This window comes from Rattus norvegicus, chromosome 9 (genome assembly GCF_036323735.1).
Source record: "Rattus norvegicus strain BN/NHsdMcwi chromosome 9, GRCr8, whole genome shotgun sequence".
Lineage (NCBI taxonomy): Eukaryota > Metazoa > Chordata > Mammalia > Rodentia > Muridae > Rattus > Rattus norvegicus.
Genome location: NC_086027.1, coordinates 113555668 through 113583663, shown reverse-complemented (window position 1 = coordinate 113583663; position 27996 = coordinate 113555668). Strand labels below are relative to the sequence as shown.

Here is a 27996-nt window from a genome sequence, read left to right as displayed (position 1 = left end):
AGGTCCTAGTTTGATTACTGTTCGATTTCCCACATGTAATGAAATGCACTACTTTCTTATTTCTATAATTAATGAATGTATTTCTTAGCAAATACAATTTCAACTTTATTTCCAAAGAAATTACAACTTTATCTTTATTTATACAGCTGTTTGACGCTTTGTGAAATGCTTAGAAGTGTTTTGCCAAGTCACAGACAATATCTTCAAATTTAACTAAGTACACACTGGGATCGGCTTCAGCCTGGTGTATGACCACGCCAATTCTCTTGGAGGCATCGTCTTTGGTGTATCCCACATGTTTGCCTATCAGGGCATCCATAAGCTCAAGGTTGATGTCTAAAAGAGGCGGCTTTCTGCACCCTGCCAAAATACAGAGGTCGCCCTCTATATAGTCTTCTAGAAGCTGGTACATGTACAGCACAGGATCTTTCTCATATGTTATATAAAAGCTGGCATCCAAGATAGGAGTTTGGCCCAGGACCATGCCCTTGCAATCACCCTCATCGCCATGCTCACCCTCAAATACATGTTCCACTGCTTTGCCAATGATGGCATCAAGAAGGCTGGTGTCAGTGACTTGGGATGATGCTACCCTGTCAGAAGGAATTTTAAGGCACAGTACCCTCTTGTCTTTGTTAAATTCCAGTCCACAGACACAGTCAATGCCATCGCATTTCAGCAGGTGGAGAGAGGTCTTTACAGCCACCTGATCCAGCACAGTTCCTTTCCACTGTGTGATGGGCTCATGTCCCTCCTTCTGCCCGGGAGAAATTCTGCAGCCCATGACGTTCCTTCGGGTCGGGGTTGGAGAAACTTTTCCTCTCCCTGACCAGCTCTCTTCTTGGCCAACTTTGCGCTTCCCATGTTCTGTTCTGCAGCTTTGCTGGTGTGCTGCCCTTCTGCTTCCTGGGTCCTGGAGGGTTCCAAGGTTCTTCCTAGCTTGTACTGTCTTCCTGCCTCGGTGGATAGAGGCTGTCGGAGGGGGCTCCAGATACCTCTGCTAAAAGCCGGAGGCAAGGGCATCCAACCTAAAGAGTGCTCCACACAGTGCTGAGAAGGAGGATTAACGATTTTATTAAACTATTCGTCCCGTACAACGCAGGGATTTGTAGAGTACAACTTGGGAACTTTTTAACATATGCTAAGAATTCAACAGCCATTGGTATGATTATCTCACGCATTGCAAACATGATTCCAGGAGATTTTCAAAACTTGTAGCTGTGCCTGAAGGAACTCTCATCCCCCACACCGGTCACCTTTCCCTGTCTAACACACCACCCCTTCATGAGCACTAGCATGTCTGATCAGTATGAATTTGATTATAGCTTTCACTCTTTAATTACCTTTGCTTGTGTGGCTGTGGTTCTGTGTACATGTGTGTGCACACATGCATTTCTTCATGTGTGTATGTGCGTTGGTGTGCTGGGCACGCACAGTAAGGGTCAGGGTTAGAGGGAAGTGTTGATGGTGAGCTCTCTCCTTCCACCCTGCTGTTCTACAGTCCCCATTGATATTGTTGGGTCATATATTAGCCTGGCTGGCCTTGGAGATTTCAGTCAGTTCTGTTGTCTCTGCCTCAGGCTTTGCCGTGTTTGCATATTTTACTTTACATTGTTTGCTACTCAGTAAGCCTTTTTTTTTTTTTTTTTGAGGGATCTTGGGATGTTGTATGGGTCTTTAGGCTAACATACCTACCCTCATTATATACTTGCTCTCGTTTAGCCCTGAGATTTTTTTAAAATTATGTTGTATTTTAGGTTTCTTCTTGAAAACCAATTGAACGAAATGTGCCACTTGTGTTTGCGTGTGTGCATGCAAGTTTGTGTGTACCTATGCATGGATTACACCATAGTTCCATCCTCTTCCCAGTGGCCTGTTCACTTTCCTGAACCTCATAATGGGTTTCCTTCCAAGCCCAGCTATTTCCTCACTGCGATGTTGTGTCATACACATTACATTCGGTGCCTCCTCTTCTCGCCCACAATACCTGTGTTCCCCTCTCAGCACTGGTCCACTCTTACGTTTCCTGTTTTAAGACTGAAACACAAAGGCACACAAACAGTTGAGCAAGACACTCTCAGGCATTCACACACACACACACACACACACACACACACACACACACACACACACACACACACATTTCTGTTCCTGAGACTGGCTTATTTCACTTAGCATCTTGATCTCCATGTCGACACACATCCTGCTTATCTCAATTTCTTTCACATGTAATGATGTGACAGTGTTGTTGATTTCTCATCCCCTCCCACATGTTTGTGCTCATCCTGTCGGTTCCCTTCTGAGCTATAGTGAACAGGGCAACCATGAGCCTGGATGTCTGAGGATCCCTGCCTTACATTGACGGATCAGGCAGCAGTCCCCTTTTCCTTGTTCTGAGGAACTTTCATGCTGGCATCCAGGGTCACTTCCCCGGTCTCACTTCCCAACATCAGTGTGTGAGCATCCATGATTCTCCCTGTCCTGCCTGTCATTTGTTGGCCTTGCTTTCCTCGTTACCAGTCATGGTGGAGGGGGGAACCTGTTACCTCAAACACCTTTAATTCCCTTCCCGGGATGGTGAGGATGCTGAGCATTTGTTGAAGTGTCTACCTTTGTGGGTCTTCTTTTGAGGGCCTTCTCTTCAGTTCACTACCCCAAGTATTGATTAGATGCTTTGGTTTTTGTTGTGTGGGGCGGTGGGGTTTGACACTAGACAGAAGACTGGGCAATGAAGTTAGTTAAAAAACAAAACTCGGAATTCTCATAATTGCGAACACTAGGCATTAGTTCCAATTCAGGTCAAGGGCTACTGGTTTCAGAACAAGTGACGAAAACATTCCACTAGAAGGATCATGTCACTTGGGACAACACCTGAGGCCCTCCCCCATGCATATAAAGCATCCCAACCTCTCAAGACTGAGCCAAACAGAAGCATCTACCCCTGGATCCCAGTCCATTCCTGGAATGTGGAGGAGGCCTCTGTCCACAAGGGAAAAAGTGCATGAGCTATTTCACCAAGAATCATCCGAGTGCATCTGTCTTATGAGCTATAATACTCTTGGGAACAGTTTTCCCTGAGGAAGCCTTCCTTGCTGGATCTTGTCCCGGCCCAGCGGTTTGGGGAAGCTTCCCTGCAGCTACTTGGCTTGACACTGAGGATACCATTGGCTGTAATTGCACACCACATTCTGCCACTCCCTTAGTGGCTATGGCTCCAGTCCTAGGGACATAGTGAAGTGTGTAAAATGCTCACTGGGCAAGCACTGGTGAGTCAGGGTTCAATACCTTGGGCCCACGTCAGCTTTGATCTATGTTTCTTTGTGGTGGGGCCCAAGTGTGTGCTCTTGGACAACTCTTAGGTGAATCTTAATTCCTCTCCGTGTGTGAGCACAGGGCAGAGTCTTAGGGCGACACTGAGATCCTTTTTCAGCCCCTACTGCTCCTTCACACCAGGAAGTGTCGACCAGGAAATAGCGAGCAAGAGGAGCTGAGGGAGGGGCCTGGCCTAGATGACCACAGAGTACCATCCTTGATAAGACTGCTGAAGTGAAAGGTTTGATTTGGCTTCCAAGAGCAAGAAATCTGAAATCTGAAAGTCAAAACACTTTCTGAATGGCCTTGTAGGGCATCAATGGCAGGAGATCGATGCCGCAGAGTAGGGGATGCCAGGGCAAGGGGTGGGAGGGAGTGGGTGGATGGGTGAGGGAGCACCCTCAGAGCTGCAGGGGGCGGGGGCATGAGATATCGGGTTTCTGGAGGGGAAACTGGGAAAGGGAATAATATTTAAAATGTAAATAAAAATATCCAATCATAGGAAAAAATTCCTTTCCTGACACACTCTGGGAATGGTCAGAAGACCGGACCCAGGGTCTGATGTTCTCGTGTCCCTAGTCCAGCTCATAGGTAGGAGAATACATTGTTGTCCTGTTTGCATTGATCCGTTAGTACTGGAGTTTCAAGAGGTTGTTAGGCACACTGTAGGTGCTGGGACTCCAACCTGGGGCCTCTGCATGAGCAGCCAGTGTACATAACCACTGCGCTGTCTTAACACCACACCCATATGATCTTACTAAGGATAAACGCAAATGCCAGATTAACTTGTGGGTTATCTTCTGCACATTGATTAAATATGTCCCTACAGCATGGACCAAGGTTGCTTTAGTGGATATGAATAGTAGCCCCTACTTTTGTCCTCAGATTGTCATGGGATGGCCTGAGTTCTCACCATGCCACTCAGAGTGACATAAAATTTAAAGTGTTGTCTTTCTTTGTGCAACGTCCAATTAAATGTTTATTTCCTTTTTCAAAACATTATTTTTAGTTTCTCCGCCTCTCTGCCTCTCTTCCTCTCTGCCTCTCTGCCTCTCTGTCTCTATCTCTTTGTGTCTCTGTCTTTCTCTGTCTCTGTCTCTGTCTCTGCCTCTCTCTCTCTCTCTCTCTCTCTCTCTCTCTCTCTCTCTCTCTCTCTCTCTCTGTAAGCTATGCATGTATGTGCAGGCACTTATGATGACCAGCAGAGGGCTCTGGATCACCTAGGAGGTGGAGTGACTCATGATTGTTAGTCCCTGGGCTTGAGTGCTGGGAGCCAAGGAAGATCATCTCCAAGAACAAACAGTCCAAGCTCTCAACCGTGAGCCCTTTCTTCAGATGGCCCCACTCTGCTTCAAGAGTAGCTATTGATGAACTGCACTTTACCATGCAGGGATTTGTCAGGACGTTCCCCCCAAGAAGAACCAGTTAGGCTCTGACTAAATACTACGTAGGTCTTTAGCAGGAAAGACTTCCAAAAAAGGACACTCACTGTTCTAGAAAGTGGCACTGAAGTGTACAAATGATCACTTTTGAGAAATGAAAGAACTGACTGCAGCACAGAGCAGAGTGACCTCAAAGTGAAGCCAGAGGATAGGGTACGAGGCCGACATGCGTCCCACACTGCAGACATTGCTGCCTGAGTTGAGCCTGTGCGAACTTCGATCAACCATAGATCTGATTATTGTTGTTGCGGTGGGGTTTTTTTTTTGCAACTCATAGAATTTCTACTTGACGCAAAGGGGCTTTCTTCCTGAGTGTTAGGACTGAGAATCTAGGACCAGGAGAGACAATTGTAGACAATCTAGGACCAAGAACAACCTGGCCTAGAGTGTTTCCTCAGCCCACCCAATTGTTTTGCCAGAGAAAAACCAGTACATGTGCTGTTCAAGCCAGCTGCTATGCCAGGAGCAAGAGTCAGATTTGCCTCAGGAATAACCCTGCCTCTACCATGCTCCTTGGTTGATAGCCATGCCGTAACCACTCGCGGTATTCAGTGGTTACAACCTCAGAGATTGTTCCCCAAAAACTTCGGCTACAGAGACATCTGGGATACAACGTCTGCAGCTTTCCAGAGACTCAAACCAAGCAAGACATGCAGATGGCAAGCCACAACAGGTAACATGGTGACTGGGTCAGACCGCAGGATGGAAACACAAGCCAGGAAGAGTCAACGCCTCCCTGAAGGTAACCAGTGGGAAGGCTCACCTGCCTACCTTGTAAGAGCAGACTTGCAAACTTTCAACCAGGGAGCACGACCTTTGTTGACCTGACTTCTTGTGATTGATGCTTGGGGTTCATGCTCCTGATAGTGATCTGCCAGAACTTCCCTCTCTCTGGAAGGAGCCCCTTGGCCACATATGGCAAGACAAACGGGAAAAGCGCTGTCAAAGGACCGCCTGCCACATATGCCCAGATGTTCCTCTTTCAACTGGGAGAGCTGAGGGCATTGTCCCAGTCCTGAGCTCCGAGGATACTTCAGGCCCAGTGCCCACAGGGGAACAGTCCCTAGGTTGGAGAACACAGGAGCCAGCTGCCCTCTGTTCCTGTCTTCTGCCTTTCTGCTTGCTTTCACCTTGATCTGGAATCTGACCCTCAGGGAATGTGTCTGTCTATCTCAGACTGTGGCACCTGGGACATCAAGCCCAGAGTGAAAGCTCTGTCCTGGCTGCTATCCTCTAGTGAGTGCATTCCCTGAGCACGAGTTAGGTAGGGAAAACTGCTTCTGAGACCTTGTCCAGGTTGGAGCCAACCAGTCTCTGGTTGTCTTTTTTGCAGGAAGTTAGGGGGCTCTGTGATGCTCTGTCTTCTTGTGCCTTAGCCACGTTCACCAAAGTCAGGATGCCTGGACTCCATGGAATGGGCCTACATAGAAATCACGCACATATGTGCATTCGCACTCACACTGGCACACGCACACGTTCACACACACACACACACACACACACACACACACACACACACACACACACATCCAAACTTGTCGCCTCAGAGAACCCAACCTCTGTCTACCAGTCCTTTTCCTGATGTTTCTCCAGGACACTTTCAGAGGCCCAGTGTCATTACAGGCATTGACTCAGCTGGAGCACTGGTTCAGCCTTCCACATCTGCTGAGCTCTGCATCCTCTCAAAGGGCTGAATGACAGGGCACCGGTGAGATTAATGAGCACTCAAGGAGTCCCACGACTGAAGGGTTCATTCTCAGCACTGCATGGTTGTGGATGCAATTGATGAGGTGATCTTTTTTATTTGAGGTTCTCTGTCGGCCTAACATTCTCTCTTTGTTTCTGTTATGATTATGATCCACACTTAATGTCTGACTTGTAGACATTTGAGTGCAGAATGAAACCACTAACTGGTTGTGTGTAATCCTAGTCTCTAGTCAGCCACCTTTATCCATAAGTAGGGGATAAGACACCTCTGCACCGGTGCAGAGACCCTCACACACAGCACAGCAGGTGGTGGGGTTGTCCACCTAAAGATGTACATTCACAGGTCCCCTCCTCAAATGAGGCTTAAGTCAGGACCCTGAGTCGATTTACCTTAGATTCAATTCAAGGAGTTGGAGGAGGGACAGAATATCAGTGGGAAATTCTGTGGTCTTAAAGCCTTGGGTTCTTAGCAAAGTTGGGGTGGCCTTGGTTATATCTTTGCACCTTGGAAGGAAGTAGACTTACACTGAGAGAAGGCAAGAGAAGTGGATGGTTTTGGTCAACTTGACACAGAGACACGAGGAGAAAAAAATTCAACTAAGAAATTACCTCCACTTTTCTTCCTGTGGTCACGTCCATGGGCTATTTTCTTGGTCCCTGAGGAGTTCCATAAAGACCACTGTGGGCAGCACCACTCCTAGGCAGTGGTTCTCTGTCATACAAGAAGGCAAGCTGAGGAAGCCAGGGAGAATAAGTCAGTGGGTAACTTTCTTCCATTTTTCTTGGCTCTGCTCCTGCTTGACTCCTTACCCTGACTTTCCTCAGTGAAGGGTTTCACTGGGATGCCAATTAAACCAACCATTTTTTCCCTAACCAAGGCTTTTTGCCCTGGCATTGATCACAGCCTTAGAATTCAAACTGGGACAACAAACAGCCAAAGGCAGTCCCATGCGCATGGATTGCTGCGGGATATTTGATTAAACTCTTAAACCTTCAAACCAGAGATTGTGCATTTTTCTTGAATAATGTGTTCCTAGTTGTGGTATTGCTCAACCTTAGTACACACCTTTAATCACAACAGCGAAGGTAAAGTACAGTGCAGAAAGTAGCATCATGTTTAAAAGTTCCGTCTAATTGAGTGGCAGACAAAGTGATGAATACAAGAAAAATTTGACAGAAGAGTATACGCCTCACTCTCACAAGAAGAGAGAGGAAAAAGCTACTTAAAAGAGAGCAGTGCAGAGAGAAAAATCAAGACAAGGGAGCAGTTTTACTGGGTGAGTTTATAAAGAGGAAGAACCAAGAAGGGGTTAGCTCCTTCCAAAGTAAGTCTTAGAGGCTGAAAACATTCTAGGCCTAGATAGGATCATGTGGAGGCTCCAAGCTTCTAAGACGAGGCTTAAGCTATCGTCAAAGTCTACAATTACACTAAGAGAATGAACAATGCATTTGCAGGGGAGTAAAAATGCAACACCCTAGTCCATTGCTTGAGGGAGGGCAGGTCCTGTCTCTGAAGGAGACTATGAGCAGGACCAGGGATGTGGATCAGGACAGAGTGGATCTTTTATTGGGTCCCTTAGTCTCCCAAGTCGTTATGAGCTAGTCAATGACACAAAGACAAACCTGAGCGTGACCTCTGGTTGAGCATGAGATCCTGTCCCACAGTTGGAGTAGTGTCCCAGGGAAGTAAGAACTGGGAACACTACACATTTTTTCCCAGAAGCAGACAAGACACTGAGGCAGTTCTTCGGGAGGTGTCCTGACATTTCCTGAAAAACCATCTGAGAGCAAGCCAGCACCCAAGGTCACAAGGGAGAGCTAAAAATCCATTCTCTTATCTGTAAGGAGTCAACTTAGTTGTTTGGCAGGACCCTGTGAGGCGAAGAGGCATGACAGGAGCCTGGAGAGGGGTGTGCTAAGACACCTCGGTGCTTCTAAGACGAGTATCCACATGCCTACAAGACTCCAGTTGCGGCTGCCACCTTTCCGGGCATTCCACATCTAATGATGCCCTTTAATATACACTGGAAGCAACATTGTTGGCCAGAACCAAAAAAAAAAAAAAAAATTCAAGTTAGAGAGGGCCAAGAGCTCCTGGTGTCTTGAATCTTTCTGCCTTTCTTCCTCCAGGTCCCAAAATCAGAAGCCTGTGAATGTGGTGTTGACAAACCTCCCTTGTAGAGAGACTCTCCTATGTCTCCGTAGAAGCATCTCCTGCCAATAAGTAGTCATCCGATTGGCTGAGGCAGGAAATAGAAGGGAGATCCACCAGCAGAGAGAGTGGAGGGAGGAAGGGAGGGAAGGGGTAGGGGGAGAGAGGGAGGATTCTGGGACTGAGACAAGAGCAGAAGCTTGGCCCTGAAATCTGAAGATGTTGGACTCCTGAAACTGAGGACAGGTAACCAGAAAAGTGGCAGACATTAACTAGAAGAAACAAGTTATGAAAGGTACAAGCTAGCCTGAGAATGAGCCAGGGCTTACGGCCTGGGCATTTATTCATAAATAAGTCTCAGCATTGTAATTCTGATAACAGAGATGGTGGGTAGAAAAGGCAGCGGTTACTAATGGCACACTGAATGTGAGGTTAGAATCCAGGCTTAGAGCCTGAGAAATCTTGGTTGCAAAACAACTTCCCAGGCAAGCAGCAGTAAACCACAGAGAGGCAATTCAAAAGTCACAAGCTATGATAATCATCATCATCACTATCACCATCACCATCACCATAGCAACAATACTTTTAAAAACTTGCTGAAAACTTACTGAGAGGAAAGGGCTCTGCTACTGGCACCTCAGTGCAGCTCCTGGGTGCTGCTCCTCTAATTGGTGACTCCTGAGCCCATACAGCTGGAGGGTGCAGTGCTGATCAAAGGTCTCTCTCAGGCCACAGCTTTAATGCACTTCCCTGGTGCAGCAGAGCAACTGAGCAGCTGGGCCTGTCAGAACCCAGCATGCGCCTATGGGAGGAGCCTGCAATGGCCCCTAGACAAAAACAGTGCACTGGAATTCTGAGAGCCTGATCTACCTTCCCAGAGAGGCCAGCAGATACAGGGCAAAGAGCAGCTCCAGCCCCTAACTGTCAAGGGCAGCCTGCAGGACCAAGGAGAGATTGTAGCCAGCGGCCATAGACATGCGCTGGCCTCAGCAGCCTGCAGAAAGGCAGAAAGGCAGAAGGACTACATATACTACTGTTTTGACTGTGAGCAAGAAGTGACTATGTGCAGGAGTGATTGGAGTTTTCTAGAACAACTTTTAAGTTCAGAATAAAGCAGGCGTAACTAAGAGAGGGATGGGAGGTGGAACGCTAGGTCAGAAGCCACAGACAAAGGTGAGAGGAAACTTTAAATCAGAATAAAGAGTCTTGAAAGGTTCTGATCCGGAACCTAGAATGAGAGCAGAAACTATTTCCAGAAGAGAAAAATGCATAAAGGCTTGAGGAAGGAAAATGGCTGCCAATACAGGCTCAATATTCTCAGTCAAGAATCCAGATTCTGCTTAAACATGCCACATTAAAGCAGCATCCTATAACAGATTACGTGTCTCATTTTGTAGATTTCAAAAATTCAAAACATGCACGTATGTTGATATATCATACACTGGTTATACATTCAGACTTCCACACGGCTTCTGCCTTGAATTCTGCAAAGGATGATTCTGAAATTCTACACTTATTACCCATACTGGCTATCTGTGAAATGCCTTCGCAAACTCGACCTGATGATGCCTTAACATGTGTATCCCTTACAAGTTTTAAAGACATCATGGCATAGAAAACGTCACAGAAGTACGTTACCAACCTACAGGTGGACCAATTATGGAGAGCTCTCACAGGACTCTAAAGGAAGGGCTCATACAACAAAGGAGGAATATGGGATCTCTCAAAAGATAGATTGCATACTGTTTCATTGGGTTTAAATGTTTTAAATGCCAAAGAGGCAGATAAAACACCAGCTAAAAAGCACTAGGTCTTAGAAAGGACTCTGAGTCAGATCAGAATAATATCTGATAACCTCAGAATAGAAGGCAAGAAATGTGGGGCATCAAGGAAAAGAATATGCTCCTGCTTCAACAGGAAAAGGGAAACTGTCGGGTCTTTCAAAATTAATAAATGTCAGAGTTAACTGGGAGAAAACTCCTGAAGATCCTGACTACAGACAAAAAGAAAGTAATCATGAAGACCAACCAAAAGGGTAACGTGATTGTCTGATCCCTCTACATGGGAACAGCACTCGACGGAGAGAGACGTGAAGAAGTCTCCAGCCAAGACCTCAGGTGAGCATGGCCAGTAAATCTTGTTGGCCACAGACTCCTCAGGACAGATCCACGCCATTCAAAATGGCATGGGTGAAAACTCACATTAAACTTTGGTTATACAGTCCAAGATTACATTTAAAAGAAAAACCAAAACTTTACCTGCTCATCAAATCCTCCTTAACCGATTGAGCACACCTCGTACCCCATCAGTGTGCAGTTCATGCAAAAGCGTACATTACCTATAGGAGTCTATATACTTACAGTCACCAATGAAGTAAAAGAAGCCATGAGAAGATCTGCTGTCAGGGTGCTGAGTATGATACTATGACCCTGAGACATATTCATCCTATCAACCTGCTAGGCTCAGCCTCAGACTGCAGCCAAAGCCATTTCATCAAATCCCCTTCTACATCAACTTCAAAGCTGCTGGTTCTAGTTGGTCCAGCCCTTCAGACTGTCCCATGAATGTTTTGATTCAAGCCCCACACTTTCTCAGAAGTCAGAGACTGGACAACTAAAGTTATAGCCAGCTTTCTTAACGCAGGCCGAGATTCCAATTCTTTGGGCACCCACAGGTAAAAGATACCACCAAACGGCAGGAAGCAATGTGCAGAGAATGACACTCTATTCACAAAAGGATGGGGTGGGTGATTTTGCTTATTTATAAGGTAGTATATGTTTGCCATCTTTTAAGGGGGCCTGGGTAAAAGTTGTTAATGGTCCTGATTAGGGTGGAAACAAAGGAAAGGAGTTTAGACTCAGTGATTTCTTTTTTTCCTCTTCCTTTTTCTTTCTTCTATTCCTTTTCCTGTCTCCTAACTAATGTTCAGGTGGAAACATGGGTAGAATGTGTGAAAAGAAAACTGGGATATAAAAATAATAGCAATACACACACACACATATATATTCATATGTATGTATGTATATATGTATGTATGCATGTATGTATGTATGTGTGCATGTATAAGAATACAAGTGTAGATTATGGAATATATTTTTAGACCAAAGAACATCAACCAGCCAAATAATTTTACATTTGGCCTGGGCTTTGTATCTCGATGCAGATCGAGGACTTTGTTTTGCTGCATTAAACTCTTGTTTAATGTACTGTACCTATGTAATGTGAAATTTTAGTCATTGTAGGATGGAGACGGAATTCAGTCTTAGTCGGAGACAAATAAGACGCAGGGAAGTCGATGGTCAAGCTCTGCCAAGACAAGGTAAGCAATCTGTAACAATGTCTGCTTCACAGAAAAGTCTGTCAGATATTCTGGGCTGGAAGGCTCAAGATGGATCCTGCAAAGACTCCTGGACACTTTGGGTGACTGTCTGGGCAGTCAACTGCCCCGTCATTGCTATAGATTTGGAGTTTCGTGATCTGTACTTCTAGCATACGCAGGCCATTTTACTCCTCAGGTCTCTGATGGTGTTAAAGACTATTGATATTTAAGCTTAAATTACTTAAGATTTGAGGAAATGTTTTAAGGCCTAAGGAGATGTTCTTTGGTTTATAAATGCATAGAATATAATAGAATATGCATGTAAATAAATAGAAAATAATTTATTTACAGAAACCCAAACCCAACTGCCAAGATAGGAATAATATTAGAATACTGTTCTTCTAAGGTGGCTAAATACAGTCAGACTGGACACTGTAAATGCAGTCTTACCTGTTGGATTTCACAGTTGTTCCTAAGGTACGAAGTTTAGTGACGTTAGAGAAAGGGCCTTTTATTGGACGATAAGGGGGGAGATGTAGAGAGAATCTCTTCCATAGTCTGTGCAAGCATCACCTGTAATAAAAAGCTGATGGGCTATTAGTTAAGGCAGGAAATAGAAGTTGGAACACTGGGCAAGAGACACATAGGACTTTGGGAAAAAGTCAAGACCTGGAGATTGGCCCCAAAGGCTGAAGAAACCAGAAGCATGAATCAGAGGAGAAATAACCAACCATATGGCAGACACGGACTAGAGTAAACAGGTTATATAAATTACAAGCTGGTTGGAGAACGGGCCACAGCTTATAATCTGGGCATTTATTCTCAGAGTCATGATTCTGGAAAGAGTCTGGGTAGAAACGCTCCCAGTTACACTTTGTGTTGACTTAGCCTCTCTCTCTCTGCAGAACACTTGTCCAAAATGCACCTCATTCTGGAAAATCCAGATGGTTAGTTTGACATACTCACTATCCAGCTACAAAGTCCACTGAGGCACTCTGCTGCCTGTAATTGCTAGACCTGTGAATATCTATCTGTCTGATATGCAGAAGCAGAAGCTCAGAGAGGGCATTCTCATTCTCATGGAAATGGAAAGGTCCCTGTGGCCCAAAGTGGAAATAGCCACTCTGGGTTATAGTGTGCTGTGCTTGGTCCATTTCTCCCTCTGACCTAACAAAGAGCCACTGTGATAGAAGAATGAGTGTTCCCTCTATAAGGGTGTGGGCTGGTCTGTGGTTTTGTCTCTACTGACCAGGTAGCTGTTTTGGGTAACCTGTGGGACTCCTTCCTCGGTGTCTAGTTTGTCAGTTGTCAGATTGAGGACCTCAGTTCCGTTCACTGTTTGGTAGTTGTGAATTATTTTATATTAGAATCTGACGTGTGCACCTGAGCACCGTGACTACCTAGCGTCATGGCAAGTCACTCCCAAAAGAAGAGCGTAGGGCGTCAGTATAAGATGCTTTCTTCCATTGGCCACGGTGAATTCGGCACAGTGAAACTCACCTGCCACAGGAAAACCGAAGCCCTCATGGCCATAAAGACTATACAGATCACAGAGAGGCAAATAAGAAGGATCCTGTCGGGAGAGACCTCACCGCCTGGTCAGGTGGGCACTCCTGAGGCTGCAGAGCGGAGGAGACCACCAACACTGCCCACCCTTACCCACATCCCTGGCCCAAGAGGCAAGTGTATAAGGCCTCTGGGTTCCCGTAGGGGAGGGCCCAGGAGCGGCAGGACCTCTGTGCCTGAGACACTGCCAGAACCTGAAGGAAACAGACTGGATAAACAGTTCTCTGCACCCAAATCCCGTGGGAGGGAGAGCTTAACCTTCAGAGAGGCGGGCGCGCCTGGGAGACCAGAAGAGACTGCACTCTGCGCACGTCCAGATGCCAGAGGAAAACACCAAACGCCATCTGGAACCCTGGTGCACGAGGCTCCTGGAAAGAGAGGCGCAGATCTTCCCAGTTGCTGCCGCCGCAGAGAGGACTTAGGCAGTACCCCACGAGCAAACTTGAGCCTTGGAACCACAGGTAGGACCAACTTTTCCCCTGCAAGAAACCTGCCTGGTGAACTCAAGACACAGGCCCACAGGAACAGCTGAAGACCTGTAGAGAGGAAAAACTACACGCCTGAAAGCAGAACACTCTGTCCCCATAACTGGCTGAAAGAAAACAGGAAAACAGGTCTACAGCACTCCTGACACACAGGCTTATAGGACAGTCTAGCCACTGTCAGAAATAGCAGAACAAAGTAACACTAGAGATAATCTGATGGCGAGAGGCAAGCGCAGGAACCCAAGCAACAGAAACCAAGACTACATGGCATCATCGGAGCCCAATTCTCCCACCAAAATAAACATGGAATATCCAAACACACCAGAAAAGCAAGATCTAGTTTCAAAATCGTATTTGATCATGATGCTGGAGGACTTCAAGAAAGACGTGGAGAACTCCCTTAGAGAACAAGAAGAAGCCTACAGAGAGGAATCGCAAAAATGCCTGAAAGAATTCCAGGAAAACATAAATAAACAAGTAGAAACCCATAGAGAGGAGACACAAAAATCCCTGAAAGAATTCCAGGAAAACACAATCAAACAGTTGAAGGAATTAAAAATGGAAATAGAAGCAATCAAGAAAGAACACATGGAAACAACCCTGGACATAGAAAATCAAAAGAAAAGACAAGGAGCTGTAGATACAAGCTTCACCAACAGAATACAAGAGATGGAAGAGAGAATCTCGGGAGCAGAAGATTCCATAGAAATCATTGACTCAACTGTCAAAGATAATGTAAAGCAGAAAAAGCTACTGGTCCAAAACAGACAGGAAATCCAGGACTCAATGAGAAGATCAAACCTAAGGATAATAGGTATAGAAGAGAGTGAAGACTCCCAGCTCAAAGGACCAGTAAATATCTTCAACAAAATCATAGAAGAAAACTTCCCTAACCTAAAAAAAGAGATACCCATAGGCATACAAGAAGCCTACAGAACTCCAAATAGATTGGACCAGAAAAGAAACACCTCCCGTCACATAATAGTCAAAACACCAAACGCACAAAATAAAGAAAGAATATTAAAAGCAGTAAGGGAAAAAGGTCAAGTAACATATAAAGGCAGACCTATCAGAATCACACCAGACTTTTCGCCAGAAACTATGAAGGCCAGAAGATCCTAGACAGATGTCATACAGACCCTAAGAGAACACAAATGCCAGCCCAGGTTACTGTATCCTGCAAAACTCTCAATTAACATAGATGGAGAAACCAAGATATTCCATGACAAAACCAAATTTACACAATATCTTTCTACAAATCCAGCACTACAAAGGATAATAAAGGGTAGAGCCCAACATAAGGAGGCAAGCTATACCCTAGAAGAAGCAAGAAACTAATCGTCTTGGCAACAAAACAAAGAGAAGAAAAGCACACAAACATAACCTCAATCCAAATATGAATATAACAGGAAGCAATAATCACTATTCCTTAATATCTCTCAACATCAATGGCCTCAACTCCCCAATAAAAAGACATAGATTAACAAACTGGATACGCAACGAGGACCCTGCATTCTGCTGCCTACAGGAAACACACCTCAGAGACAAAGACAGACACTACCTCAGAGTGAAAGGCTGGAAAACAACTTTCCAAGCAAATGGTCAGAAGAAGCAAGCTGAAGTAGCCATTCTAATATCAAATAAAATCAATTTTCAATTAAAAGTCATCAAAAAAGATAAGGAAGGACACTTCATATTCATCAAAGGAAAAATCCACCAAGATGAACTCTCAATCCTCATCTTCGGTTGGTTTATATACAAGTGTGCAATTTCTAGGCTTGAAAGTAAAATGATGCTATTTGGTGCTGGATAGAGGAGCCTTATTTTTTATTATGGCAGCTTGCTATTTTTGTAACATGGTGATTTGGTTGAACACAATAAAGTACAGTAGTAAAAAAAAAAAAAGGATCCTGTCGGAAGTATCAATACTCAAGATGCTACACCATCCAAATATTATTTGCCTCTATCAAGTGCTGGTAACAGTAAAACATGTCCACCTTGTGACTGAGGTTGCTCCGGGAGGAACCTTATATGATTTGATAGCTGAAGATGGCCCCCTTCATGAAGAAGTGGCGAAGAAACATTTTGGACAGATCATGTTGGCAACCAAATACTGCCACACACTCAATATTGTCCACCGGGACATTAAACCACAAAACATCATGGAAGATGATGACGGGCTTATGAAGGTCATCGATTTTGGCCTTGCAGCACATCAGAGACCTGGCACCTTACTGAGTGGGAAATGTGGGACCAAACGTTTTGCCGCACCAGAGATTTTACTCGGAGAGCCATATGATCGAAAAAAGTCCGATGTGTGGAGTCTGGGCATGCTGCTCTACTTTATGACCGCCGGGTTTGTGCCCTTCAAAAGAGTTACCAATAAAGATACTGAGGAAGAGATCGTTACACGGACCTATGTTATCCCATCTCACTTTTCTGGGCAGCTCGAAAATCTTATTCACCAAATGCTCACAGTTCCCATAGAGAAGAGGCCCTTCATTGAAGCTATTGAAGAACACGCATGGGTCATAAAGTCTGAACCGAATATGTCACCTAAGACCTACCCAGACACCCAAATAATACATGTGCTCTGTGGCATGGGGTTTAATGCCAGTGAGATTAGGGAGTCATTGAAAAACCAAAAATTTGATGCACCAATGGGGGCATATTTAATTTTGAAAGAACAACAAGACAAGAGGGTTGAGTATACATCGATCACATCATCCAAGCCTCTGAACCTGTGCCCTACCCCATCCCCATCCGAGTCATATCCCTCTGTCTCTGGTCTTCCCCTAGTGAGAAGTGAACCCAACTTTTGCCCACTCCACATCTGGCCCTCAGGAGAGCATGGGCCTGTTGCCTTGGCACCGTCAAGATACAAGGTGGCCAGAAGTGTCTCTATGCCTCCCATTTCTCTAGATTGTACAAGCAAGAAGAGCAGCACTTTTAGCTGTTACCTCCATTCTGGACATGGGAGTGACCCATGTATCTGCAGAAGCCTATTGGAGGATGAATTGCCTGTGCTTCCTGACCAAGACTATGACATTGAAACATCATCTCCCCCTCAGCAGATGGGGTGCTTTAAGAGACTGAGGAACAGCATCAGGGAGTGCCTGTCAAGACTCAGTTGTTTGCCCAGGGCTTGGAAGAAAAGAACCCAGCAAAGATTCTCCAAGAAAGTGGCACCCCTGAAAGAGGCAGGAGGCCAAACCCAATGAAGGGTTAGCAGGCATCGGAGGCGCAATCTCTGCTTTGTGTTTTGTGTTCTCTGTCTTTATTCGTGTCTTCTTGTTGGAAAAAGCAGAAAGGTGTACATTTCTGGGGTCTCCTGGGATGGTCAGATGCATTTCTACTCCAGCTGGATTAAACTCTGATCCTGGGCTCACCACCTCAAGAGGAAATCCGGCTGGACCATGCCTAGGTGCTATCTGATGCAGCTACACTAGCAGTAATCAGCAGAGCTGTGGGTACTGCCAAGGTGAAAGGGGATGTGTGGAGCTGTTGTCCATGGGGAATATATTCTGATAGAGACTCTGCTTGGGGACCCAGAGCCTGGCAGAGTGACCATGGTCAAACACAAAGGGGCCACCTGAGTGTCCCCCTACATTTGCACTGGACAGGCAAAGTGTGCTGAGCCCTGTGAAGCCTCACATGGTTGCTTGGATGCCTACATGGGGAAGCTGAGCTGGATGCCCACTTACTGAGTATCCTGGGTACCCTATCCAGTGGAGATGGTTTCAGTGTCACCACAGTGGCATGCAGACCCTTGGCATACCATTCCATGCTGCTCTTACCAACCAACTCCTACTCAGGGCAGACTAGGTGGCAGAGGATCTTCACGGCCACCAGGCTCAAGGCAGCAATGCCTCACAGTGATTCCATCAGGACACTGACCCCTGGCCTTCTCAACTCTCCCTTCTTCTCGTCATCACAGGTGAACCCAACAGAGGCCTGCTCAAGAGCAAGTAAGGAGCAGAGATGGGAAGCATCCCACCACAGCTCTGCTCTGCAATCCATTCAATGCCTGTGCTGCCTTGGGCAATTCCTGTGCGGCCACAGGACAGGCTAAGGGACGCCCATCCAACATCCCACCCCCGTGCATACCTAGGAAGCACCTTGATGGCTTCTCACACTAACCAGGCTCCCTCAGGTCTACGCTGAAGCTCCAGCAGCCTGTGAACTTCCCATTGTCCTGTGAGTCCCCCCTGGGAGATGTAGGACATAGTATATGGCTGACAGCAGGAGGCTCTGAGGATATAGGAGATGGGCTTCAGTTGTGGGAGCATGAATGGACTCCAGGATCTGACCCAGAACCAAGTCCCAGGAATGCTCAAGCTGTGGACATGAAAGGCTTCTGTCTACAGTGAGTGTGTGGTGAGTCTACATTGCAGAAGGACCACACACAGAGGTTGAGGGAACACAAAGTGAAAGGTCACTACCATGCAGTTCAGTCAGCCTGTGTGACCTTCTTTCCTGTGGGAAGTGTTGGGGCAGGCACACAGCACATCTGTCTCACTGAGTCCAAGAAAGCTGCAAACCTTGTGTGTGAACCTCGAAGGCTTCAGTGACTGAGAAACAAGAACTTTCTGACCATCTTTCTGACACTCGGTCTTCCACATTTGAAGAGCCTGGAGGAGGGTCTCCTCTTATGTGTCAGAGGGTAGCCTTGTGACCAATGTCACTGCGTTCCTTAGGATGTTGTTCCCAGGCAATGGGCTGTTCGGCACGTCAGGGCTTGGTGTCTGAGCCATCTGGCTTGCTCTTTGCTTTCTGGGCTGGGCCTGCCCATGTGCTCCCTCTACAGTCACCTGTGCCCACGTCATTGCTGGAGTTGTCTTCTCTCACGGGCCCCACTTCACTCTACTCCACCTCAGCGTCTCCCTGTGGTTGAGAAGAACACCCAGTGCTGAGCTCCATCAGTGTATCAGTGTGGAGCGTCACCCTCTGGAGAAGTGGGAGAGACTGGACTCCCACCATTCTGCATTCTGGCCAGTAAGACAACAACCAACCCAGTAAGGCAGTGTGTGGACAATGAGACAGAATTCTCTACATGGACTCCAGTCACAAGAGCAGGGCCTCTTTGTCAGCTGCCAAAAACATTGGTAATCAGGGAACAAAACCTGAGCAGATGCCCTCAATGCCTCTACCCCGAGACCAAATGTCACCCATCCTCATAGGACACTTAAGCAATGTTCTTTTCTCCTCTTCCCCCATTGGTTCTAACTCCTATCAAGGTAAAGACATTTCCTTCCCGTGGTCAGATCTGAGTCTTTCTCCAGACGTCAGGTAACACAATTGAAAAGAGGATCTGGACCTCTCTGTGCTCGCATGTCTATATGGACATGCAGGAATGCACAGGCTCTGGAAGACTTTTCTTTGCCAGCTGCAGGACCAGCTGAGGACCTCTCCACATCTACTTCTGAAAAGCTTGTACCACGTGTCCTCTGTCAAGGTCATTCTGTGACTGACAGTGAAGTAGTGATACCCTGGTCTCCATATGAACATACCCAGTCTGCCCCAACAGGGTGCTACTGTCACTACAGGGACACTGAGGACAGGACTATGACAGTAGGACGTTGGATGCAATGATGATGGCAGCACCTTGTAATGCCGACAAAAGAAGCTCAGGCCACAAAGGAGGTGGACTTCACCTGTGAGACCTGAGTGTTACTCCTGGATCGGAGTCAACACCAACACCCAGGAATCCAGGAGCTTTGCATGGTGGATGCTTCGGTCCACAGTGTGAGAGGGCGAAGTCCTGAGGTGCACTCACTCTGTGTAGCTGCACGGGGAACAAACTAGGCTTCTCTCCCTGGACTTAAGGGTCCAAATGAGAAAAATAGCAAGCATAGGCTTCTTCATTTGGGAAGGTGAGCCCCAGATGATGCCTATATCCTGACCACTTGTAGGTCTCACGAATTCTGAGGGAACCTCTAAGGCTTGAATTACTGTGAAACATGCTGCTGTGTGCACCAGAATCCTGCCTGAGAGCAGCATTCACACCCAAATGGCCAGAACCCAAAAGTAAAGTTGTAGGAGGGGACAGGTGTTCTGGTGACCTCTAACACCACCAGGATCCCTGAGGCTCACCACCTCCTAAAGCACACGTAACCCACATCAGTGCAGGTCACACCAGGGCAGCCATCGCTGCTCCAGAGATACTGCTGACAGGAAAGGAAGGAGGCCTCATCTTCTCTGTTGCCCTTGTCTTCAGAAGAAACTTGAACACTTACATCCCTGCAGATTTCTTAACCTGGCCTGACCCCCATGCTAATCTAAGGTTCCATATTCTCCCTGTCTGTGACTAAAGAGAAGACCACAGACATCTGCAACTCTGATCCTATCCAACTGAGACTCCAGTGCTCAAGGCAAGAGTGGACAGAGACTTCTCAGTCATACCCAAGAAAATGTCCAAAATCAAGCTCTGGGGGAGGTAAGAGTGGGAGATGCTGCAGGGCTGTGGACAGAGTCTAGAGTCTAGGGAATGAAGTCTGTCCTCATTAGGGCCAGGAGACAAAGGAGGAATGGCGGAGCAAACACAGATGACATTGGTGTCCTGATGTAAAGCCCAAGATGGGGGGGGGGGCTACTGAGAATCCTGAGCCCTGTGAGAGTGACCCAGGACAAGGACAGTGGGTGGACCTGGTCCCCTTCACTTCAGGCTGCAGTGTTGTTACCATGACCTATAGAAGCACATGTCCCAGTGAACTATCCTCTGGCAAGGCTACTCGAACCTTCAAGCTCATGGGATGACTGTCCCGCCTCCATAGAGGTGAACTGGCATTACAAGTTGCTACTGTCACTGTGGTGACCATAAGGATAGGAGGAACATGAGAGTGGGTGGCTGCATGGGAAAATGTTGGGGAGGCAAAGCTATACCTGGAAGCTACATGGTGTAAACCCTGAGCCCGTCTTCAGGCCTTCATTCTATGATGGTGTCCTCCTAGTCACAACCCTGTCACCAGAAGACAGCAATATCTTCCCAGACTCCTCAGCCTTGCTTCTCTGTCTTGAGATTGAAGAGCCTCCAGGAGGCCTCTGCAGATCAGTCAGTGGGTGGCCCCTGACCACTGCCACTGCATTTCTGCATTTCCTTAGAGTTGTGTTCTAACTGTGGGCTGACTGAGGAGCTGGCCTCCCAGTCCTCATCGTACAACCTGTTCATCACGACCTGGACTGTGCCTGCCCCTGTCCTACGGTACCATCATGGAAGCCATCGCTCCCTTCAGAGGCCTGACTTCATTCTTACCTGCAAGGATTTAGGGTGAAGATTGGCTCTGAGATGTGACCCCAGCTTCCTTCCTGTCTCTGTATATTGTGATCTGTCCTTTGGTCAGTTGCCATTCACTATGCATAGTGATGTGCAAGGCCCTCGCTAGGGGCTGGATCCCAGGATCACTGGTGTGGTGGACAAGCTGTGCCCAAGGAGCTGACACTGGGGCAGGGTCCAGGGCACTCAGGAAGACAAAGGTGATGAGGTAAGTCCACATCAAAACAGGTAAAATGGGTAATGAAACTGGGAGTGTCATCCTAGTAGAGGTTGTTGGGAAACTCTGTCCCAGTGAAAAGAGCTCTGATGAGAACAGCCATGGGACAGACAGCCATCATAAATGACTGGACCTGAGGAGGGGCTGTGATATTGTGTATTTTATGGAAACCCTGTGGGACATTTATTGTAATTCATTGCTTGGTGAAATGGTGTTCTCCACTCAGATCTCAGGCCCTGGGAGTGTTGGGTATAACAACATGCCAAAGAGCTGACGTGTACACTCCTCTTTTAGAGGTGATGGGAAAGTCAGAAGATGAGGAGGCCATCTTGATAGGAGGACAATGTTGGAATCCAAGAAAAAAGAAGCCATGTTCCTGCCTGGGACTCCATCATTCTTCACATATATATGCATGTTGAGTTTCTAAGCAGGTAATGGCTGTAGATAAATTTCACCATGAGGTCTCCTGGACCTGGGGTGTCCCTCAGCCTTTAGCCTGCTCCCTCTCCAGGCAGACAGTCAGTCCTTGCACATACCCTGTCCCTCTCCAGGATTTTCCTTAACTATGAAAATAAGACACTGAGTAGTACAGGTGGGAGGAGTTATCTTAATCCTCCGTGTTCTGACCTTCTGTCACTGTCTCTCTTCAGATGCCTCCAGTTATGATTCTGACCTTAAGTAAACAGTGAAGGGTCACGAGGCTTTTCTGACAGGAACAACACAGGACGGAGCCAAGATCCTGATTCTGTGCACCGAAGTCCTCCCCTGTTTGTGGTTGCTGAGGACGGTCTGAAGAGAAAGACGGGACCTGCTGTGTCAGTGAATGCCCAACCTCTGGAACTCTGTGAGTTGGAACTGTAGTTGCTGCTAATGCTGCTGCCTCTGAGGCAAAAATCTAGTTCAGCTTGTGAGAAGATGAGCTTTCCATCCTCCAACCTGAACTTTCTGTCTCAGAGCAGACGGTGTGTACACTTGAAAGGAAAGACCAGGTAAGTAACATGGTGAGGTCCCAGGTGGCTCTCACCGTGTGCTTCTTCTCAACCCACGTCCCCAAGTTCCTTCAGTCCCATCTCAATATTACTCATAGTTCTAAGATGAATAGCGTCCAGGAGGGCTGATAGGACTGAGGGATCCCTGGGTGGCAGGTCCCCTGCACAGACTCTTCAGGATCTCCTGTGAGGGCCTGTCCCTCTTCATTCATTACCCATCCTGTGGTGTGAATCCCTGAACACGCTGACACTCACTGCTCAGTGTGCACACCTGCCCGCCACTTCCAGGAAGTTCTCCCGCTGTTGGATTCTGGGTTCCAGCCTCCTTTTCTATAGAACGTGTTTAGTGTAGTCAAAAAGGAACCTGACTAAAACAGTGTTTTGAGTAGCTAGACTTCTATGATGCCTAGAGGCAGCATGAGGTGGGGTCCCTGGGAACACTTAGCTTTGTTTCTCTCAGTAAGCTACACTTTGTGACAGGCATCAGCTGATCACAGGGAAGAAAGACACTTACTGTGCTCCCATCTTCAGTGGGCAAGCCTTCTCTGAATGGCATTTCCCTAGTATCAGCATGCTTCTCCAGGAACATGGCAATATCCTACGATGTTCTACCATCCATGCACTCTCTCTGCTGTCATCTGTGTCTGCACACTTAACTCCTGTGACTCTCTTTGTGAGGAGCTCATCCTCTGGTCTGTTCACACTTCTCTGCAGAATCTCAGTAGTGTCAGGTCAGGAAGCTATGGGCTGGATCATGACCAAGGTACTGGGGACTCTGTCCTTCTCATCCCATGGTATCCCATCCCCTCATGTCTTCCTTGCAGATCCTGGTGCTTTCCCACAAGATGCTGCTGGATATGGCCCCGTGGCAGGCCAAGAGCCTCTGTCTGCCAGACAGGAGACACCGTCACTGAGTCCAGCAAGCTCACGTGCATCATCACAAGCAGATGTCGGATAGAGGTCTGGGAAACACAGTGTGGACACGTGTGATGTAGGGCCTCCATTTCAGTGCCTAGGGCTAGAATTCCTCTGCAGGTTGGGGCTTGGAAAATGGCCACGTGCAGAGGGGCTGGCAGTTCAGGTCAGTGGTTATTCCTCAAATGTGAGACCTCTGGGTATCCAACTGTTATCGAGTGCCTTCTCTTCCCTTGCCTTCCCCCACGCTTCAGCAAGGACGCTGCACACTCGTTTCTCTCAGTGCAATGGTGGAAAGAGAGAAGAAGGGGAGTAGCACAGGCTTGCCTCTCAATATGATTGGGACTTCCTGGACGGTCATTAGTGGAGGTGCTCAGGGTCCCTGGAAGCTCCTCTGTGGTGTCATCTGACATGGCACACACTGACACAGGTCCCTCGGACGCTTGAGAGAACTCCCTGAAGGCAATTTTTACATTACGACTGGAGATGAGACATTCAGATGGAGTGAGGCAGTGTGCCCCTGGTCCCACTGAGCATGAGTTGGGAGCCAGAGGTTGATAACTTTGACTGACTAAGGGAAATGCCAGATATCTTCTACTGTTGCCCTGGGTTGTTTTAGAGTCAGTGCGATTATCTGTGTTGCAGTTTCCTCTCCAACCTGAATCGGCCCGTACAAAGAAAACACAACTCAATTAATATGACAACAATCTAGCATCTAGATTGGGCAGATCCACCCTACACTGTCCTATTCCTAGCTCCCAAATCCCTCATCCCTCGCACCTTTTATTTGCCAGGTCTCCAGCTTCTTCTCCCACGACGACTCTCTCCCTGCTCCTTTCCTTTCTCCTCCCCTGACTCCTCCCCCTCCTGACTCCTCCCCTCTCCTGACTCCTCCCCTCTCACTCCCAACTCCTCCCTCTGCCCAAATCTCAGGCTCTTGCCTTTATTTTACAAATTCAGAGAGAACTCCAAGGCAAACCACAACATATCTGATTATCCTTTTCAGTTGCATTTCTATCACAGTGACGTGACACTTCCAGGTTATACTGCATGACCATGTGAAGCCAAGGCTCGTGTGCAAAGGGACTACCCATGTCATAGCCACAGTCTAGAGCAGAGGGAAAGAAAGGCCTGCATGAGGCTTGCTTGCTTGTGCTCATCTAGAGCTCTCTGCTGTCATGCAGTCTGGGACACAAGCCTGCCAAAGCTGTTGTGCCTTCCTATGTCAATTAAGGTAATCAAAGGGGTCTTCTACAGACATCATCACAGAGGAACTTCATCTAGAGGACTCCTCTGTGAAGACTCTCCCTCCAGGTCACCTCTCCTGCACTGCTTGAGAGTCTGATTAAAGACCATGAATTGCTCCAGTGGCCACCACAGCTCCCAACATTGAAAACTCTCAGACTCAGGACTAGAGGCTTCAGATTCTCACTTTGCCTGGGCTCAAGGCTGACACCTTGTAGTGTGTTCTCTCTGCCAGCTCAGTTTCTCCCCACATTATACCTGACACTGTTTTTACTCAGCCATCAGCTCATAACTGCGATGTCTCTACTGTGTCCTTGAGTAATGCTTTCCAGACATAGAGGGAGATTTCTCAGCAGGGTCTTTGCCTTCAGGTTGATCCCCTGTTTTTTTTCTGTTTCCTCTGCCAGGTTCTTTTCCCGGTATGGAGCATCCAAGAAAGCATAACAACTGGTCAGCAATTTCCTTCTGCCAGCCTGTGCTTCTTTGAGTAAGTCAAATTCAGTGATACTAGATATATATGAGGCTTACAGACCTTAGCCTAGTTTTCACAGATGGTATGGCTCTGAGAGCCCATAACCTTGAACACATTTCATAGTATTGACATATATACTCACTTTCTTACCATTCACAGTTTCCTCTATCTTCTGTCTGTCTCTTCTGTTTTTCTGTTTGTATATCTCTCTGATACTCCAGATATCTTCCCTATCTCCTTTCCTCATTCTCTCTGCGCCACCCCCCCCCCATTGTGTGTGTAGGAAAGTGTTGTGCCCACCTTGTCCGGCAAGGAAGACCCAACACCATCGGATCCTTGTCAACAGCCTTTATTGCAGGACACCTTCATTGCTGATACAGGGACCTTGAGCAGCAAATGCGCTCGCCTTATATACACAACAGTATGCTAATAATCCTTCAGGGATTGGCAGGGCACGGGTCACCCCACTATCACCCCAGTGTCATCCCACTATCACCCCACTACTTGTCCTCCAGGGATTGGCGGAGAATGAATCACCTCATTAGCATGGTACTGCCCCTCATTAGCATATTACCGGCCAATTGACACCAGGTGCAAAACCTGCGCATGCACAGTACCGTTGTTCACCACAGGAGGGCGCCCTACATCTCCCCCTTTTTTGTTTAATAAAATGACTTGTCTAGATCTGGGTGTCACGTCAATCTTGTCATTGCTCCTGACTTAGGTCATTCTCATCCAAACTCAGCATTACCCGTCATAGAGTTACCCTATCGCCACTGGGCCCCATGTCTTAGATTGGTCCCAGCTCAAGGAAAGTTGCCCGTCTCTGGATACAATGACTCCACATGACAGTGACAAAAATGATCTAGGGTGAACTCTTAATCTTTCAAAGAGGCCAGCCATATGTTGGGATAAGCTCTTTTAAGGTACGATGCGCTCTTTCTACAATTCCTTGACCCTGAGGATTGTATGGTAATCCTGTAGTATGACCGACCTGCATTGTCTGGCAAAATGCCTGAAAGTACTTTGCAGTGTAGGCAGGCCCGTTGTCTGTCTTGAGACTATCAGGCTTTCCCCAGGCTGCCCATGCCTCTAAGCAATGACTAATGGCATTACGAGCTTTTTCACCAGTCATCAGAGTAGCGTGTATAATACCGGAACAGGTATCAACAGAAACATGAGCATATTTTAAATTTCCAAATTGAGATATGTGTGTGACATCCATCTGCCAAAGTTTTAGTGGGATCAGACCACGAGGGTTAATCCACACATAAGGAGGGTGGTGGAATTGAACGCAATTCTGGCAATGTAACACCACATCACGAGCTGTAGCCCTAGAGATGTTAAATTTTTGTTGAAGAGTAAAAGCAGGAACATGAAACTTTTGATGAAATTCTCTAGCGAGATCAACCGGAGCAGTATTAAAAATAAACTCTCTATGAGTACTAACATCCACCAGGGCGTTATTACTGGTCATGGGACCAGGCAAATTAGTATGGGCTCGAATATGTTGTATAAAAAATTTATTTTTTTCTGGCCCAAATCAAATTTTGTAATTCTAAAAGAATTTGACATACGGTACTACTCAACCAAATTGGCCCTGCAATTTCAAGTGAGCGCACAGCATTAACTACATAAGCAGAGTCAGAAATTAAATTAAAAGAATCATGAAATCTTTTAAAAACTTCCAATACAATTTTACATTCCGTAATTTGGGGGGTGCCTAAACTGTATTGAATTAATACTGGTTCTTGAGAATCAACCATATAGGCACCTACACCTGTTTTGGAGCTATCTGTATAAATATCTAACGCTCCCGACAAAGGCTCTGAGGCAGTGACCTTTGGAAAAATCACTGGATGTTCAGTAAAAAATTATAGCAAAGGATCCTTAGGATAATGATTGTCAAACTCTCCATCAAAACTACAGCGTAATATGGCGCAATCATCTATCAAGGCACACAATGTTTCTATCTGAGCTGTTGTATATGGTATAATAATTTTCTTGGGTAAAATACCAAAATGCTGAATACAAGATTTAATGCCTAACACAGCAAGCTGTGCAACAGCAGAAGGGTAATATTCAAGGGTTTTATTAGGAGAAATATGGGGATAAATCCAAAGAAGCGGTCCTTGTTGCCATAGCACTCCTGTAGGCTGACGAAAGGTTTTTAGTATGCACAAAAGGAGATCTTCCTTTTCCTTAGCATTGCCTTTTCTAGTCTTTCTTCTACTTTCCTCAAGGATAATCGTGCTTCCTTTGTTAAAGCACGGGGTGGAGTAAGCTGAGAATCCCCTTTCAGGATCTCATAGAGTGGCTGTAAATCTACATTGGGCATTTTAATATAGGGTCGAATCCAATTTATGCTTCCTAGTAATTTTTAAAAGTCATTTAATGTTTTCAAATGATCTTTTCGTAATTCAATTTTCTGAGGGGAAACATTATGAGGAGTGATTTTAGTTCCTAGATATTCCCCCATTTGGCCCATTTGAACCTTTTCAGGTGCTATGAACAATTGATTGTTTTCAAGCACCTTAAACACTTTTGCATAGGCCACTTTTAAGGTGCCACAATCTTTAGTGGAAAGCAAAATATAACCTTAGCCAGATTGGTGGGGCATTTAGGATCAAAGGCACTCTCCATGTTCTCCTGAATAAATTTTTCAGGTGGTCTACCTCTATCAAATCTGATCAGTATGACTCTGTGAGGTTTCCAGAGCCTAATCACATACCTAGCAATAACCTCAACTTGAGCTACAACAAAAGCTGTACTGACCCCATAGGTTCTGACTGATTATGCCAATTGCTTCATAGTCTTAAAGTCAACGGGTTCATGATATCAATGCCTGTTAGCATCCAGAAACACTGGAAAACTTAATCCCATCTCTTTCCACACCTCTAGG

The 27996-nt window shown here is 46.5% G+C and overlaps 1 protein-coding gene and 1 pseudogene across 2 annotated transcripts; one reads left to right on the top strand and one right to left on the bottom strand.

Annotated features, from left to right (window-relative positions):
* Window positions 1–80: 80 nt before the first annotated feature.
* Spin2l-ps1 (spindlin family member 2 like, pseudogene 1) lies at window positions 81–12261 on the bottom strand (annotated as a pseudogene).
* Window positions 11944–27989, top strand: Smokl9 (sperm motility kinase like 9). Of its 2 annotated transcripts, XM_063268190.1 has the most exons (6): window positions 11944–20419; window positions 21085–21464; window positions 21768–21904; window positions 22124–22317; window positions 23287–23422; window positions 25030–27989. In XM_063268190.1, exon 1 carries the CDS (start codon window positions 15816–15818, stop codon window positions 17202–17204), a length of 1389 nt encoding a protein of 462 aa, XP_063124260.1. In that variant the 5' UTR covers window positions 11944–15815; the 3' UTR covers window positions 17205–20419; window positions 21085–21464; window positions 21768–21904; window positions 22124–22317; window positions 23287–23422; window positions 25030–27989. The 2 variants fall into 2 exon arrangements, with proteins under 2 accessions (XP_063124260.1, XP_063124259.1); XM_063268189.1 differs by having other exon boundaries at window positions 11944–21464.
* Window positions 27990–27996: the final 7 nt, after the last annotated feature.